This window comes from Carcharodon carcharias, chromosome 2 (genome assembly GCF_017639515.1).
Source record: "Carcharodon carcharias isolate sCarCar2 chromosome 2, sCarCar2.pri, whole genome shotgun sequence".
Classification (NCBI taxonomy): domain Eukaryota; kingdom Metazoa; phylum Chordata; class Chondrichthyes; order Lamniformes; family Lamnidae; genus Carcharodon; species Carcharodon carcharias.
The window spans coordinates 84,868,142-84,887,362 of NC_054468.1; the positions used below are offsets into that span (position 1 = coordinate 84,868,142).

General features: G+C 46.1%; 1 protein-coding gene across 4 annotated transcripts in view; it reads right to left on the minus strand.

The window, feature by feature from the left end:
* LOC121275431 (nuclear body protein SP140-like protein) overlaps positions 1-19,221 on the minus strand; it is an 86,247-nt gene that overhangs the window by 14,076 nt on the left and 52,950 nt on the right. For 3 of the 4 annotated variants that reach the window (XM_041183022.1, XM_041183020.1, XM_041183021.1), the window contains 3 exons: positions 10,363-10,446; positions 7,611-7,680; positions 6,164-6,271 (listed from right to left, as the gene is read on the minus strand). In XM_041183022.1, coding sequence (XP_041038956.1) covers positions 6,164-6,271; positions 7,611-7,680; positions 10,363-10,446 — 262 coding nt within the window. The remainder of the gene's footprint in view (positions 1-6,163; positions 6,272-7,610; positions 7,681-10,362; positions 10,447-19,221) is intronic. The other variant, XM_041183023.1, reaches the window with a different exon arrangement.

Here is a 19,221-nt window from a genome sequence, read left to right on the forward strand (position 1 = left end):
CAGCACCGAAATAATCATCGATGTACCGGAGAAAGAGTTGTGGAAGGGGGCCGGAGTAGGACTGCAACAAGGAATGTTCCACATACCCCATAAAGAGACAGGCATAGCTGGGGCCCATGCGGGTACCCATAGCCACACCTTTTATTTGGAGGAAGTGAGAGGAGTTGAAGGAGAAATTGTTCAGCGTGAGAACAAGTTCAGCCAGACGGAGGAGAGTAGTGGTGGATGGGGATTGTTCGGGCCTCTGTTCGAGGAAGAAGCTAAGGGCCCTCAGACCATCCTGGTGGGGGATGGAGGTGTAGAGGGATTGGACGTCCATGGTGAAGAGGAAGCGGTAGGGGCCAGGGAACTGGAAATTGTTGATGTGACGTAAGGTGTCAGAGGAATCACGGATGTAGGTGGGAAGGGACTGGACAAGGGGAGAGAGAAGGGAGTCAAGATAACGAGAAATGAGTTCTGTGGGGCAGGAGCAAGCTGAGACGATCGGTCTACCGGGGCAGTTCTGTTTGTGGATTTTGGGTAGGAGATAGAAGCGGGCCGTCCGAGGTTGGGTAACTATCAGGTTGGAAGCTGTGGGAGGGAGATCCCCAGAGGAGATGAGGTCAGTGACAGTCCTGGAAACAATGGCTTGATGTTCAGTGGTGGGGTCATGGTCCAGGGAGAGGTAGGAGGAAGTGTCTGCGAGTTGACGCTCAGCCTCCGCGTGGTAGAGGTCAGTGCGCCAGACAACAACAGCACCACCCTTGTCAGCGGGTTTGATGACAATGTCAGGGTTGGACCTGAGAGAATGGAGTGCAGTAAGTTCAGAGAGAGACAGGTTAGAATGGGTGAGAGGAGCAGAGAAATTGAGACGACTAATGTCGCGCCGACAGTTCTCAATGAAAAGATCGAGAGAAGGTAAGAATCCAGAGGGAGGGGTCCAGGTGGAGGGAGAATATTGAAGATGTAAAGATTTTCCTTTTCCCACCTATTTCCATTATATAAAATATAAAAAAAAACCCACTAGAGCTATACCTTGAGTGCCCTACCATCCATTCTTAATTAGCACATTCGTTTAGATAATATCACCAACTTTAACTTTAACACCTATGTGTTCTATTGTACTATTGTTGTTGACATCTTTTGATGATCTGCTTCTATCACTGCTTGTTTGTCGCTACAACCACACCAACCCCCTCCACCTCTCTGTCTCTCTATCTCTCCGCCCCCCACACACACACCTTAAACCAGCTTATATTTCAGCTCTTTCCTGGACTCGAACTCAAGTTCTGTCGAAGGGTCATGAGGACTCGAAACGTCAACTCTTTTCTTCTCCGCCGATGCTGCCAGACCTGCTGAGTTTTTCCAGGTAATTCTGTTTTTGTTTTGGATTTCCAGCATCCGCAGTTTTTTTGTTTTTATCTCTGTGTTTAATTGACTGCCACTGCTCTTCAAGAAATGCCTACCTCCTTGAAGAAGTTCTGTTCCTCTCTGCGACAAGATTTCCGGATTTCTCTGTTGCCTTGTTCACCTTCATTGCTTTCCATTTCTCTCCTAGTGTTTGACAAGGTGTTTACTAAAACCCGCTTTCACAGCCATATCTCCTTTCTCAGTGACTGTCTCCGTCTCCGACTTACCCCACATGGATTTCAACTGAAATTCCACCCCTCATGTTTCGAACCCACCCAGGATTACAGGTATCTCCGGGACATAAAACGTTTCTCGGACTGCTGTTCCCGTCACATTCTGAAATCCACTCTCAGTGCCATGCGCCGCCATATGAACACACTCGACCTCTCCCTCCAGCAGCACCGCCGTACCCTTTTTCAAAGCTGCGCGTGCCCCCAGTTTCATTTTATCCTTCGGCTCATCCGACGCCTCAACAAGAAACTTTTTCTCTTTCTCTCAAGTGCTAAGGAACGCAAGCTCCAACAACTCATCGACACCAACACCCATCTAGGACCCTCCACCCCTGCCTGTCCCTCCGTCCCCACCCCATCTTCCAATCCCAACCCCAGCCGTGTATTCACTATACCCCCTGACCTTCCCCTCTCCGATGCTGAACGTTCAGTGCTCAGCAAAGGACTTAGTTTCATACCCTTACGCCCTCACCTCAATGAATTTCGGGCTCGGCATGATACTGAACTCTTCTTCCGCCGTCTTCGTCTCCGGGCTCACTTCTTTGGGCAGGAGTCCTCTCCCAGTTCAACGGATCCTTTTACCCGTCTCCAATATTCTCCCTCCACCTGGACCCCTCCCTCTGGATTCTTACCTTCTCTCGATCTTTTCATTGAGAACTGTCGGCGCGACATTAGTCGTCTCAATTTCTCTGCTCCTCTCACCCATTCTAACCTGTCTCTCTCTGAACTTACTGCACTCCATTCTCTCAGGTCCAACCCTGACATTGTCATCAAACCCGCTGACAAGGGTGGTGCTGTTGTTGTCTGGCGCACTGACCTCTACCACGCGGAGGCTGAGCGTCAACTCGCAGACACTTCCTCCTACCTCTCCCTGGACCATGACCCCACCACTGAACATCAAGCCATTGTTTCCAGGACTGTCACTGACCTCATCTCCTCTGGGGATCTCCCTCCCACAGCTTCCAACCTGATAGTTGCCCAACCTCGGACGGCCCGCTTCTATCTCCTACCCAAAATCCACAAACAGAACTGCCCCGGTAGACCGATCGTCTCAGCTTGCTCCTGCCCCACAGAACTCATTTCTCGTTATCTTGACTCCCTTCTCTCTCCCCTTGTCCAGTCCCTTCCCACCTACATCCGTGATTCCTCTGACACCTTACGTCACATCAACAATTTCCAGTTCCCTGGCCCCTACCGCTTCCTCTTCACCATGGACGTCCAATCCCTCTACACCTCCATCCCCCACCAGGATGGTCTGAGGGCCCTTAGCTTCTTCCTCGAACAGAGGCCCGAACAATCCCCATCCACCACTACTCTCCTCCGTCTGGCTGAACTTGTTCTCACGCTGAACAATTTCTCCTTCAACTCCTCTCACTTCCTCCAAATAAAAGGTGTGGCTATGGGTACCCGCATGGGCCCCAGCTATGCCTGTCTCTTTATGGGGTATGTGGAACATTCCTTGTTGCAGTCCTACTCCGGCCCCCTTCCACAACTCTTTCTCCGGTACATCGATGATTATTTCGGTGCTGCTTCATGCTCTCGTCAGGACTTGGAAAAATTTATTAATTTTGCTTCCAATCTCCACCCCTCCATCATTTTCACGTGGTCCATCTCTGACACTTCCCTTCCCTTCCTTGACCTCTCTGTCTCAATCTCTGGTGATAGACTGTCCACCAATATCCATTACAAACCCACCGACACCCACAGCTATCTCGACTACAGCTCCTCACACCCCACTTCCTGTAAGGACTCCATCCCATTCTCTCAGTTCCTTCGCCTCCGTCGCATCTGTTCCGATGATGCTACATTCAAAAACAGTTCCTCTGACATGTCCTCCTTCTTCCTTAACCGAGGTTTTCCACCCACGGTCGTTGACAGGGCCCTCAACCGTGTCCGGCCCATCTCCCGCGCATCCGCCCTCACTCCTTCTCCTCCCTCCCAGAAACATGATAGGGTCCCCCTTGTCCTCACTTATCACCCCACCAGCCTCCGCATTCAAAGGATCATCCTCCGCCATTTCCGCCAACTCCAGCATGATGCCACTACCAAACACATCTTCCCTTCACCCCCCTTATCGGCATTCCGTAGGGATCGCTCCCTCCGGGACACCCTGGTCCACTCCTCCATCACCCCCTACTCCTCAACACCCTCCTATGGCACAACCCCTTGCCCACGCAAAAGATGCAACACCTGCCCCTTCACTTCCTCTCTCCTCACCGTCCAAGGACCCAAACACTCCTTTCAAGTGAAGCAGCATTTCACTTGCATTTCCCCCAACTTAGTCTACTGCATTCGTTGCTCCCAATGTGGTCTCCTCTACATTGGAGAGACCAAACGTAAACTGGGCGACCGCTTTGCAGAACACCTGCGGTCTGTCCGCAAGAATGACCCAAACCTCCCTGTCGCTTGCCATTTTAACACTCCACCCTGCTCTCTTGCCCACATGTCTGTCCTTGGCTTGCTGCATTGTTCCAGTGAAGCCCAACGCAAACTGGAGGAACAACACCTCATCTTCCGACTAGGGACTTTACAGCCTTCCGGACTGAATATTGAATTCAACAACTTTAGGTCGTGAGTCCCCTCCCCCATCCCCACCCCCTTTCTGTTTCCCCCTTCTTTTTTTTTTCCCCAATAAATTATAAAGATTTTCCTTTTCCCACCTATTTCCATTATATAAAATAAAAAAAAAACCCACTAGAGCTATACCTTGAGTGCCCTACCATCCATTCTTAATTAGCACATTCGTTTAGATAATATCACCAACTTTAACTTTAACACCTATGTGTTCTATTGTACTATTGTTGTTGACATCTTTTGATGATCTGCTTCTATCACTGCTTGTTTGTCGCTACAACCACACCAACCCCCTCCACCTCTCTGTCTCTCTATCTCTCCGCCCCCCACACACACACCTTAAACCAGCTTATATTTCAGCTCTTTCCTGGACTCGAACTCAAGTTCTGTCGAAGGGTCATGAGGACTCGAAACGTCAACTCTTTTCTTCTCCGCCGATGCTGCCAGACCTGCTGAGTTTTTCCAGGTAATTCTGTTTTTGTTTTGAATTTTCCACATAGTTTGCTCAGGATTGTTTAGCAGCCAATAGTGACTTAGAGATTGATGTGGGAGAAATGGGTTTTGAATCATGGGGCACTGGCATCAGTACTGGGGAAAGGAGGAGCTGTATTGTTTGGACGGCCTTCAGTTGAACCACACTGGTGTATCATATAACTAAGGCTGTAAACGGAGCTTTGAATTGAATAGTCATGGGAGGTGGTTGGGTGGTGGGGGGGGGGGGGGGGGTTTTGCGATGCTTGAGGGCTCACATGAGAGGAGATTTGGAAGGTTAAAGGGAAAGGGCAAGGCAACAGTGCAAGGTAATAATGCAGCTAATGATAACCAGTGTGCGACAGGAAGGGGCTGAGTGTACAAACATAAGAGTGCACCAGCAAATAAGGTCAGAAGAGAAAAATGGTAAAAAGACAGAAGCAAAGGCTCTTTATCTGAATGCATGAGGTGGGTGAATTGATAGCACAAGTAGAACTAAATAAATATGATATGACTGCACACCAGCATTTTTTTTCACACTGTCAGGAAAATACCTGAATGTAGGATTTCATAAAGATGAGTTTATACTGATAATCCTAGGCCACACTCAACTGGAATTTTTGCAATCTAGAACCACATTATAATCTAAAAACTCAGGCTCCTGACTAATGGAACTTGACCACCAATCCAAACAAGTTTAGCTTTCCGAGAATCAATGAGGCTCACAGCTTACGTAGAATTTGACTGTTATATGCCTTTTCTTAGAATCAGAAAGAGCTATCCTCAAGTAAAAATTACCAGTGATCAAGCCAAACTTGAATATAAAGGGGCTATTGCTGTCCCTTAATCTGCAGTTGCCTGGGGGGTAGCCCTCACCCCGACAGGTGAACTGCTCTTCTGTTTCACGACTTGCCAGACTCCAGTTGATAACTGCCCCTTGATGAGGGAACTATGTGGACACATGCCCACTAAAAAGAGAGGGGGTTGCCATGGATGGAACTCTCCAGGTGAACCCCTTACCTAGAAGCAGAAGGGCCTTCTGTATATTGAAGCCCAGGACTTCAAAAGCATTGCTAGGATACAATTGATGGGAAATGTCATCTAATGTATTTTGTTCATTTGCATGTGAACCTCAGCTGGAATTTTTGACACCCACCCAACTCAGGCTAGTTTCCAGAGCAATAAAGGAGAAAATTCAAAGCTGCTGTAAAGCAAAATGAAAATAAGATTCTACTGCATAACACAATACTAACCAACAACATCAAGACACATGTGCAATATATGCACGCTCACTAACTTACACATTTGCACAATTACACACTTGTCCATAAATGCACAGTGTGAATCTACAGTTCACAGTCACATCTACATAAATACTCAAACATACATACACACAACTATGTGCATATATATTCCCAGTCATGTACATGCACACATATACAATCATACCTACACACAAATGTACATGGACACATAAGAAAACACGATTGAATCCATACCTGTTATAAACCTGCACTTGTGCAGGACCCCTGTCATAGAACCGCACGTAACTGGAAGCTCGTTAGAAAAGAAATCATCCTTTCCTTCAGTATCCTCAGCCTCTGTACCTTATTAGAAAACCATTTCAAAAATTAATTACTGCTGCACAGGTTGTGACGTATAGGAGTGCTTGTGGTGCATGAGGGCAGTAGCATACAAGGAGGGCGGTGCATACGTAGGGAGGCAGTTTATATTCAGCGGGGGAGAGTGGGCGATTGCACATGTGCTGCACAAACTGCCCCAATATGAATGTGTGTGCATACATGCAGACCGAGTGTGTAATGTAGTGTAAGATTTGTTGCTCTCCAACCTTATTTTAGGAGGGCATCAGCTCAAATGCTGCTGTATTCTGATGTCCGAATGGCCTGGCCACCTGACCTGCCTCCATGAAAGAACTGTCAAATCGTCAGTGAGATTCCGTCATGTAAACTAATAACGAACTGGGCCTTTGCATTATTCCTAAAAGGATTGCATGTGGGAATGGAAATGGCTGTAACATGTGGGATGGACATCGATGGCTTAAAGAATAAAAAAAACACTTGCATATAGCACCTCTCAATGCCAGATGCTTCAAAAGGGCATTACCGCCAATGAGTTTTTTTGAAATGAAGTCCTTTTGTAATGTAGGAAACGTGGCCATTAATTTGCACACAGCAAACTCCCACAAACAGCAATCTGATGTGCTAATTGCCAGATAACCTGTTTTTGTGATGTTGATGGAGGGGTACATATTACTCAGGGGAGATAGTGGTGTAGTGGTACTATCACTAGACTAGTACTTTAGGTATCCAGGTAATGGTCTGGGGACCTGGGTTCAAATCTCACCATTGCAGATAGTAAAATTTTAATTCAAGTAAAAAAATCTGGAATTAAAAATCTAATGATAACCATGAAACAATTGTAAAAACCCACCTGGTTCACTGACATCTCATCCAATCTACCATCCTTACCTGGGCTGGTCCACGTGACTCCAGACCCATATTAATGTTTTATCCCTATTTTCAATCCTTTTTCCCTTCCCCCACCCCCACAAGGGCCATCTGTCAATTGCTCATGTTGTTCTTTTCGGAGTGCTTACCCTTATCCTGATATTATTACATTCTATTTTCTTATCTTAATGCCACTTTTAGCACCTTTTTTTAGCCATTACCACTACCATTAACACTCCCTTTGTCCTTTTCTTCATGACATCTTTGTCAATCTCTCCTTTGTCCCCACCTATCGCTGGCCTTCTATCCAGCTTGACCTGCTCCAACCCCCTTAAACAGTACAAACTTCATCACATTCTGACTTCTCTTGTAGCTCTGAAGAAGGGTCATACGGACTGCCCTGTCCCTGCAGGGCCCAAAAATAGGCCCCCTTAATTCTTACATTTTTTTTAAGAAACGGAATAGATCAAACTCAAACCTTTTCTGTGTTCATTAGAAGATCCATCTTCATGCTGGATGGCAAATTTCTTCATCAACCCAACATGTTCCTGGAATAGCAACAGATTCCATTTTACATTACACACCTTTTTAAACAGCACCTCCATCATGTAGTTTGAGCCTCACTCAGACTTCCTTCACATCCAGGCTCAAAATGATTTAATATTCACGATCTGTCCATTCTGTACTAAAGCTAGAATTTTATGCTTCCTCTCCCCAGCAAATTTTGAGGTGGGGTGTGGCGATGGGGCAGGGGACAGGATGGTGTGGTGAAAGAAGGGAGCGTGAAATTGCATAGATGGGATTCCCTTTGGGTTCCCACCTGCTGCAACCTGGCAGCGATTTTACACTAGGGTGGGCAGGGCCTCAGACGTCAAACTCACCCTTTTCCCAGTTGAGACTCTTAAATGGCCACAAAATGGCAGATGATAGATCAGGGGGGAAATACAAAAATAAAATAACTTTGATTTCAGGAGGGAGGACACCTCCATCAGAAGCCTCCTTCTGACTGGGATGTCCTCCCTTAAGGCCCAGTGATCTCTGTTCACCCACCCTCCTGGCCTATCCCCTGAGACCCTGATCACCCACCTTGTGACCTACCCTCCCTGCCCTAGTACCGCTGCCACTTACCTGTCCTCCAGTTCCCGGGACTTAGTGCCAGACAGCTGCCTGAAGTGCCTCTTCCGGCCACTACAGCATTATGCCTGGAGGGACTGTAGAGCTGTTGGCCAATCCGATTGGCCAACAGCTGCCCAAGGCAGAACTTCTCCCAAGTGAGGGGCAGAAATCCCACCTTATGTCAATCAATGCTCGCTAGAATGTAACATGGCATAGGGGCTGCAGTATTCGTCAGGGATGTGTCCCCCGCCAAATCCACCATCCTGAAAATTCAGCCTAAGAGCAGGACTCAACCCAAGCAAATGAGTTTCTTGAGGCACTTACTTGGGAAGACAGACCGAGGTGCTTTCCCATTGCCACCCTCATGGTTTCTACCTTCTTCTAATTGATCTGTAACTAAGGACCCAAGAGCCCCACTTATGTAAACAATGGAGTAGGGTCAATGGGGTGCCTCCACTCATCAGATGCAAATTATATCACTGAATGTCAATCCATTATGGAAACCAGTGCTCCAGCCTCTGCCTCTGAGGACTGTTTGGAATGGATCAGAAACCTATCCTTCTGAGTCAGTAATTGGAACACTACCGTTGTCTGGATGTGAGTATCTCACTGGGATGCCAATCTAGTTTGTATAAACCACATTGTAGTCTGAATATACACAGGCTGTCTGGAGTGGGCCCGAACCCTTTGCCTTCTGACTCAGAGGTTGAAATGCTACCACTGAACCAAAGGTTCACATCTAATGTTCATGATAATTTACCCCAAATAACAATCTTAACAGGTCACTCCAGCTTTCCCTCAGATGATTGGGGCCAAGTGTGTCCAGGAGAAAATATCGGGAGGGTAGGTGATCCAATTCAAAAAACTTTGAGACATGTGAGTCAGCTAAGCTGAATCTTGATCTTCCTAGTTGGCTGATATCAACCAACACAGCAGTTAGGGCACTACCTATAGTTTAAATGCACTTGATTAGTCAGGTTCCAGCTTCTCATTAGTACACTGGACATCAGACAAGGACAGGATCAGGCTGTTTTTGCCACCTCCCACACTTGACATTCTTTGGGTACTCTCCCGAAGAATGATAACTTGGTTGGGAAGTGGAGGGAGAAGTCGGGATTATCGGCTGTGGAGAATTATCACAGTGAAAGAGGGGACACTGGGTGCCTGGAAAGGCAACAAAGTAAAGACTGCCTACATTGGCATCCAATATCACCCACCTCAACACTAACCTCTACCATCAATATTAATGCCAGCTTCATTCACCAGCTCATTGGAACCTCTGCTGCCAAAATCCTGTCCACATCAAAACGTAGAGGGGTTGAGGATGAAAAATGCACCATGGTGGAGAGCTATCTGGCTGCTGGTAGGTGTTTATGGTCATGTGTCCATGATCATGTCTATTAACCCCTGCACTGCCTCTGTTGTCATACTAATGTCTGACATCTAGTCTTGTACAAGGTACACTTCCGCCAGTTAAATCTTGGGAAGAATAGCCCCCATCCCAGTATCTATCTGCTTCTTTGCCACTGACTCCATCCTCAGCTTTAGGCCCTCTTGGACTGTTAGTGTCCTTGAAGTGTTCAATTCCAAGCTGAGATTCTGACCTTTTGCATTGTAAAAATGGCCTATTTCCACCTTTAACATCGCCTGCCTCACCACTAACTTCTACCATCAATACTACTGCCACCTTCAGAATTGACTATTCCAAAGCCAGGCTCCCATTCACTAGCTCACTGGAGCCTTGGCTGTTGAAGTCCTGCCCACATCAAAGTGTAGAGGTGTCCAGGGGGAAAAATGCACCATTGTCACAGTCACAGATGTCATTTGGACTGTTTCAGAGTGGTGTCAAAAGGTAGAGTCCTGAATTGGAGAGGTCCAGTCCGGGATTTGGGAGGCAACATGTTCAAGGTCCTTGGAGAAGACGGGGTGGGAGATGGGGTGGGAATTTGTATCGACAGAGCGATAAAAAATGGACTTTTTGGAGGGCGAGTGATGATGGATGATTGGAAAGGGAGAGGTAAAAGAACGTGAGGGGAAAATCCTTTTACATGGAGTAAATAAAGGGAAGGAAAGTAACCTCAAGGAAATGGAACATTTCTAAAAGATTTCCTTACCTCCATGTCTGATTCCAATTCACTTTCGGAGAATGAGGATTCATCGCTGCTGTTGCTCTCAATTAGAGTTTTGCGCTTCTTTAACTGCAAACATAGAAAATTGTTACAGCATGAGCATCACTGCGCCCTCCATTAAAAGCTATACCCTCCACCATAACTGTAAACCAACATTACTGCCGCCTCCATCATAACCTGCACCCTGGCATCACTGCAGCCTCCATCATAACCTGCACCCTGGCATCACTGCAGCCTCCATTATAGCCTGCACCCTGGCATCACTGCAGCCTCCATCATAACCTGCACACTGGCATCACTGCAGCCTCCATCATAACCTGCACCCTGGCATCACTGCAGCCTCCATCATAACCTGCACCCTGGCATCACTGCAGCCTCCATCATAACCTGCACACTGGCATCACTGCAGCCTCCATCATAATCTGTACACTGGCATCACTGCAGCCTCCATCATAACCTGCACACTGGCATCACTGCAGCCTCCATCATAATCTGTACACTGGCATCATTGTAGCCTCCATCATAATCTGTACACTGGCATCAGTGCACACTCACTATATGACGGTCATTGCCACAGCTTCAGCCATAACCTGTATGTCGACAGCACTGCATGTTTGACCATAACCTATGTATTCATCACAGAGATGGAGCATCACCACATCAGCTGCTTTGTCCAGAGTTTAGAGCAAAACCTCTTTCTGCCTCTTCAGATTATAGAGTTTAACGCTACCAGTGAAGAGTCACTTTGGAACGAGAGACAGAAATACTTTAAAAAGAGTGGGGGAGAAAAATCACTAATTATATACATGCCTCCTGTAATTCAGAATATTTTGAGCTGAGGAAATTTGTGCACTCCATGTTAATTGCTGCTTAAAAAACAATAAATGCTCTGGGGTTTTACTCCATGGTGTGTGTTTGGAAGTGTGGGGTAAAGTTCACCAACAATTAATTAATGCTATCTACAATATTTTTTTCTTCCTTAACACATAACTAATATTTATGCCAGCTGTTAAACTTAGTTCTTGCCAATGCCAATTCTAAACACAATTATTCTGTGGCAGCTGTAATTACAATTACTGTGTTTGCCAACTCAATGAACTTACATCAGTTTACAAAGCATTTACAACACAACTACCGATCACTGGGCTGAAAGGTCGATGCTGATTTTTATGCTTCACACAACCTCCTTCCATCATCCTTTATTTAATGCCATTAACATATGATTCTATTCCTTTCTTTCTTGTATTTTTTTAATTCATTCATGGGATGTGGGCTTCACTGGCTGGGCCAGGATTTATTGCCCTTCCCTAGTTGTCCTTGAGAAGATGGTGGTGAGCTGCCTTCTTGAACCGCTGCAGTCCATGTGGTGTAGATACACCCACAGCGCTGTTAGGGAGGGAGTTCCAGGATTTTGACCCAGCGACAATGAAGGAATGGCGATATATTTCCAAGTCAGGATGGTGAGTGACTTGGAGGGGAACTTCCAAGTGATGGTGTTCCCATCCATCTGCTGCCCTTGTCCTTCGAGATGGTAGTGGTCGTGGATTTGGAAAGTGTTGTCTAAGGAATCTTGGTGCATTCCTGCAGTGCATCTTGTAGATGGTACACACTGATGCTACGGTGCGTCGGTGACGGAGGGAGTGAATGTTGGCGGATGGGGTACCAATCAAGCAGGCTGCTTTGTCCTGGATGGTGTCAAGCTTCTTAAGTGTTGTGGGAGTTGCACTCATCCGGGCAAGTTGAGTGTAATCCATCACACTCCTGACTAATGCTTTGTAGATGGTGGACAGGCTTTGGGGAGTCAGGAGGTGAGTTGCTCGTTGCACAATTCCTAGCCTCTGGCCTGCTTTTGTAGCCACAGTATTTATAAGACTAGTCCAATTCAGTTTTTAGTCAATGGTAACCCCAGGATGTTGATAGTGGGGGATTCAGTGATGGTAATGTCATTGACCATCAAGGGGTGATGGTTGGATTCTCTCTTGTTGGAGATGGTCATTGCCTGCGACTTGTGTGGCGCGAATGTTATTTGCCACTTGTCAGCCCAAGCCTGGATATTGTCCAGGTCTTGCTGCATTTGGACATGGACTGCTTCAGTATCTGAGGTGTTGTGAATGGTGCTGAACATTGTGCAATCATCAGCAAACATCCCCACTTCTGATCTTATGATTGAAGGAAGGTCATTGATGAAGCAGCTGAAAATCATTGGGCAGAGGACACTACCCTGAGGAAGTCCTGCATTGATGTCCTGGAGCTGAGATGACTGACCTCCAACAACCACAACCATCTTCCATTATGCTATGTATGACTCCAACCATTGGAGAGTTTTCCCCCAATTCTCATTGACTCCAGTTTTACTAGGACTCCTTGTTGCCACACTCAGTCAATTGCGGCCTTGATGTAAGGGCAGGCACTCTCACCTCACCTCGGGAGTTCAGCTCTTTTGTCCATGTTTGAACCAAGGCTGTAATGAGGTCAGGAGCTGGTTGGCCCTGGTGGAACCCAAACTGGGCATCAGTGAGCAGGTTATTGCTAAGCAAGTGCTGCTTCTTAGCACTGTTGATGACCCTTTCCATTACTTCATTGATGATCGAGGGTAGATTAATGGGGCGGTGACTGACCAGGTGGGATTTGGTCTGCTTTTTGTGTACAGGACATACGTGGGCAATTTTTCACACAACCAGGTAGATGCCAGTGTTGTTACTGTATTGGAACAGCTTGGCTAGAGGTGCGGCAAGTTCTGGGGCACAAACCTTCCGTACTATTGCCAGAATATTATCAAGGCCCATTGCCTTCGCAGTATCCAGCGCCTTCAGCCGTTTCTTGATATCACGTGGAGTGAATCGAATTGGCTGAAGACTGGCATCTGTGATGCTGGGGATCTCCAGAGGACGCCGAAATCATTCATTTACTTGGCACTTCTGGCTGAAGATTGTAGCAAATGCTTCAGCCTTATCTCTTGCACTGATATGCTGGGCTCCTCCATCACTGAGGATGGTGATATTTGTAGAGCTTCCTCTTCCAGTGAGTTGTTTAATTGTCCATCACCATTCACGACTGGATGCGGCAGGATTGCAGAGCTTAAACCTGATCCCATTGGTTGTGGGATCACTTAGCTCTGCTTATCATTTGCTGCTTATGCTGTTTGGCACACAAGTAGTCCTGTGTTGTAGCTTCACCAGGTTGACACCTCATTTATAGGTATGCCTGGTGCTGCTCCTGGCATGCCCTCCTACACTCTTTAATGAACCAGTGTTGATCCCCTGACTTGATGGTAATGGTAGAGTGGGGGTTATGCCGGGCCATGAGGTTACAGATTGTGTTTGAGTACAATTCTGATGCTGCTGATGGCCCACAGCGCCTCACTGATGCCCAGTCTTGAATTGCTAGATCTGTTTGAATCCATCCCATTTAGCATGGTGATAGTGCCACTCAACATGATGGAGGGTATCCTCAATGTGAAAGTAGGACTTTGCCTCCACAATGACTGTGTGGTGGTCACTCCTGCCAATATCATCATGGACAGATGTATCTGCCGCAGGCAGGTTGGTGAGGATGAGGTCAAGTATGTCTTTCCCTCTTCTTGGTTCCTTTACCACCTGCCGCAGACCCAGTCTAGCAGTTATGTCATTTTGGATTCGGCCAGCTTGGTCAGCAGTGGTGCTACCGAGATACCCTTGGTGATAGACATTGAGGTCTCCCACTGAGTACATTCTGCACCCTTGCCATCCTCAGTGCTTCCTCCAAGTGGTGTTCAACATGGAGGAGCACTGATTCATCAGCTGAGTGAGGGTGGTAAGTGGTAATCAGCAGGAGGTTTCCTTGCCCATGTTTGATCTGATGCCATGAGACTTCATGGGTTCCAAAGACAATATTGAGGACTCCCAGGGCAACTCCCTCCTGACTGTACACCACTGTACTGCCACCTCTGCTGGGTCTGTCCTGCCGGTAGGACAGGACATACCCAGGGATAGTGGTGGTGGTGTCTGGGACATTATCTGTAAGATATAATTCCGTGAGGATGACTATGTCAAGCTGTTGCTCAACTCGTCTGTGAGATAGCTTTCCCAATTTTAGCACTAGCCCCCAGATAGGAGGGCTTTGCAGGGTTGACAGGGCTAATATTGGCGTTGTGGTTTCTGGTGCCAAGATCGCTGGCGGGTGGTCCATCCAGTTTTTTGAGACTTTGTAGCAGTTTGATATAACTGAGTGGCTTGCTAGGCCATTTCAGAGGGCAGTTAAGAGTCATTCAGATTGCTGTGTGTCTAGAGTCACATGTAGGCCAGACCAGGTAAGGACTACAGATTTCCTTCCCTAAAGAACAATGGACTTTTTCTATCTCTTTTTTTAATATGTAAGAACATTAGTTGTACCAGTGTATGACACCATACACTTTTCTAATGATTTTTTTTTATATACTCAGAATCAGCTCTACTATCCCTTCCCTAACTTCTTTTAATGTGCACAATTATTCTATGCATACCTGCTCCAATGCATAATTATTTGTGTATACCAGTTCTACATCACAACTAATTGTGTGTACCAGTTTTAAGGGACAATTACTTGTGTGTACAAGTTCTAATGCACAATGTACATCCAGCTTTGCTTTCAATTAGCGTGCATATCAGCTCTAATAATGGTGGAGTGGTAAATAGTGAGGAGGATAGCCTTAGATTACAGGAGGATATAGGTGGGCTAGTCAGATGGGCTGATCAGAGGCAAATGGAATTTAACCTGGATAAGTGTGAGGCGATGCACTTGGGCAGGACAAACAAGGCATGGGAATACACAATGAATGGTAGGACCCTGGGAAGTACAGAGGATCAGAGGGACCTTGGTGTGCATGTCCACCAGTCCCTTAAGGTAGCGGGACAGTAGATAAGCTGGTTAAGAAGGCATATGGGAAACTTACCTTTATTAGTTGAGGCATGGAATATAAGAGCAGAGAGGTTATGCTGGAACTGTTTAAAACGCTGGTTAGGCCACAATTAAGAGTATTGTGTGCAGTTCTGGAATCTGCAGTATAGGAAGGATGTGATTGCACTAGAAAGGGTGCAGAGGAGATTTACCAGGATGTTGCCTGGGCTGGAGAGTTTTCGTTATGAGGAGAGATTGGGTAGAACAAAGAACAAAGAAAAGTACAGCATAGGAACAGGCCCTTCGGCCCTCCAAGCCTGCGCCGACCATATTGCCTGTCAAGCTAAAACATTTTAAGCTTCCAGGGTCCGTATCCCTCTATTCCCATTATATTCATGTATTTGTCAAGCTGCCTCTTAAACACCACTATTGTACCTGCTTCCACCATCTCCTCTGGCAGCGAATTCCAGACACACACTACCCTCTGCATAAAAAACTTGCCCCGCACATCTCCTCTAAATTTTCTCCTCTCTTCTTAAATCTATGTCCCCTAGTAATTGACTCTGCCACCTGGGCAAAAGCTTCTGACTATCTACTCTATCCATGCCACTCATAATTTTGTAAACTCCTATCAAGTCGCCCCTCAATCTCCATCGCTCTAGACTGGAGTTATTTTCCCTGGAGCAGCGGTGGTTGAGGGGGAACATAATTGAGGTGTATAAAATTATGAGGGTCATAGATAGGGTAGACAGGAAGGAACTTTTCCCCTTAGGATTAGAATAGTTAGGTACTTGTTTGACCGGCGCAGACTTGATGGGCCAAAGGGTCTTTTTCTGTGCTGTAGACCTCTATGACTATGGCTCTATGACCCAATTATTACTTTTGACAGCTCTAACTTAAAATTAGTGTGTGCTCATCGCTTCTAATTTACAAAGAAATGTAGGAGTAGGATTATGACAGGCTTAGGGAGTGGGCAAGAACGTGGCAGTTGGAATATAAAGTGGAAAAATGTGAGGTTATCCACTTTGATAGGAGAAACAGATGTGCGGAGTATTTCCTAAATGGTAAGAGATTAGAAAGTATAGATGTACAAAGGGATCTGGGTGTCCTTGTCAGTAAGTCACTGAAAGCTAACATGCAGGTGCAGCAAGCAATTGGGAAGACTAATTGTATGCTAGCCTTTATCACAAGAGGATTTGAGTACAGGAGTGGCAAAGTCTTTCTTCAATTGCACTGAACTTTGGTTAGACTGCACCTGGAGTACTGTGTGCAGTTTTGGTCCTCTTAACTTAGGGAAGGATATTACTGCTATAGACGGAGTGTAACAAAGGAAAACCAGGCTCGTTCCCAGGATGATGGGACTGTGCTAAAAAGAGAAATTGGAAAAACTGGGCCTGCATTCCCTAGCATTTTGAAGAATGAGGCATGATCTCATTCAAACCTACAAAGTACTTAAAAGGGGTTGATAGGATAGATGCAGGTGAGATGCTTCCCCTGGTTGGGGAGTCTGGAATCAAGGGGGACAATTTCAAAATGAAGGGGAATCTACTTAGGACTGAGATGAGGAGAATTTTTTTTACTCGGAGGATTGAGCGTCTTTGAAATTCTCTACCCCAGAGGACTGTGGAAGCTGAGCCATTGAGTATGTTTAAAGTAGAGATTGACAGATTTCTAAATACCAATGACAATGGGATATGGGGTTAGTGTGGGGAAAATGGCATTGCAGCAGATGATCAGCCATGATTGCATTGAATGGTGGAGCGGACTCAATGGCCTACTCCTGCTCCTATGTTCCTATGAGGAGAAATTTAAGATGCTGGAACTATTTCCACTGGAATGGCTTGTCAAAAAAAGAAAGAGCTGGCAAAGACCAGATTGGCTAAATGGCCTCTTCCTGTGCAGTAAAAATTCCTCGCCTGTCTCCTCCACTCCAACACAAATCCAAGGAGTTCATTGACTTCTTTGTCACCAAGGTCAAGGCAATTCAATCTACTGCCTCCACCATGTCTGTCCCTGCCACTACTCCACAGGACCAATCTTCTTCTAAAGCTCCCCCTGCCCTAGCCCAGGATTGCATCTTTAGTTTCTCTCCTATCACTCCTCATTCCCTGAGCTCAGCTTCTCCACCAGAGTCACCTCCTGCTCCCTCAACCCTATTCCCACTAAACTGCTGATCTTCTCCTTCTAAATCCCATGCTAATTGATATTAATAATAACTCTCTCACTTCAGGTACTTTCCTTTTTTCTCTTAAATCTGCCATCATCACCCATCGCAAGTAACCAATCCCTGATGCCCCCCCCCACGCCCTTACAACCCATCATTTCATCTCCGCTCCAAAGTTTTCAAGTGTGTTGGCACCTCAAATCTATATCCATCTTTCCCGGAATTCCGTGTTTGAATTCCTGCTACAGTATTGGAAAGGCTCAAAGTCACAAATGGGACCCTGTCACAAACAAGCTAAACTATTCCTCCTCATCTTTCTCAACCTGTGTGCAGCCTTCGACAGACTTGACCACACCATCCTCCAACTGTCGTCCAGCATGATGGGACTGATCTTACATGGTTCTATTCTCATCTATCTAATAACAGTCAGAGCATCACTTGCAATGGCTTTTCAGCTCTAGCTCACTATGGCTTTTCTCGACCCATCCACTGCTGCTAAATTATCAGACTGCTTATCTAGCATCCAGTACTGGATGAGGGGAAATTTGCTCCAATTAAATGTTGGAAAGACTGAGGCCTTTGCCTTTAGCCCCTACTCCAAACTCCATTCCTTTGCTAACCAACCCATCCTTTTCCCTGGCAACTGTCTGAGATTAAACCAGGCTGTTTGCAACCTTGGTGTCCTAATTAACCCTGAGATGAGCTTCTGACCACATGGCTGTGCCATCACTAAGACCGCCATTTTCCATCTCCGTAACATTGCTCGACTTGCATCCGTTTCTGCTCCTCTGCTGCTGAAAACCTGTTGTTACCTTTAGCATGAGGGTTTCAACACACTTCTGGCTGGTCTCCAACATTCTACATTTGTAAACTGGTCATCCAAATCTCTGCTGTTTGTGTCTTAACTCATCAAGCCTCATTCACCTATTGCCTCTATGCTCACTATCTAATACTGGCACCAGGTCAAGCAATATCTTTACTTTAAAATTATCATCCAATTTGCAAACTCCTCCCTGGCCCCATCCCTTCCTATCTCTATAATATCCATCCTCCTCCTCCTCCTCCTCCACACCCCCCCCCCATCCCAAAACCCTGCCGCCTCTCTAAACCTTTCTTCCTTTAAGCCGCTTTAAAACCTACTTCTTTAACCAAGCAGTTGGTCATCTTCCCTAATATTGCCTTATCTGGCTCGCTGTCTAAGTTTGCTTTGTAACACTCCTGTGAAGCTTAGTGATATTTCATCACATTGTTAGAAATGAGCAATATGCTTCAAGGAATAGGCTAATGTTATACGATTTGTTTTACTGGAAACTGCTCAAGGTTTCATTTCTCTAGAAATTAAATTAGTGAAATTATTCTTAGATGGATGACAGCAGGGCCTAGCCTGAAAAGGGGCTCATGCATAGGTCAGGCCTAGTGTGAGAACAACAGTTAGATACTTGAAACAAACAGCCATAGTCCAAAGCTGTGCTAGGCTTTTTGTTTAACCTTGCTGAAGTACAAGGGTTCTTTGCCATAGGGAACTAGAATGGAAATTACTTTAGTGAACACCTCATAATTCAACAGCCTGGGAAGGAATAAGAACAGCTAAACTGAATGGCCATTAAGACCCAGACAACAATCAGGCCTGGGCTGATCAGTGCCAAGAAACATTTGTGCCATACAAGTGCCAGACAATGACCATCTCCAACAAGAGAATGTAACTATCTCTGCTTGACATCAATGGCATTGCCATTGCTGAATCCCCCACTATCAACATCCTGGGGGGTTACCATTGACCAGAAACTGAACTGGACCAACCATATAAATACTGTGGCTACAAGACC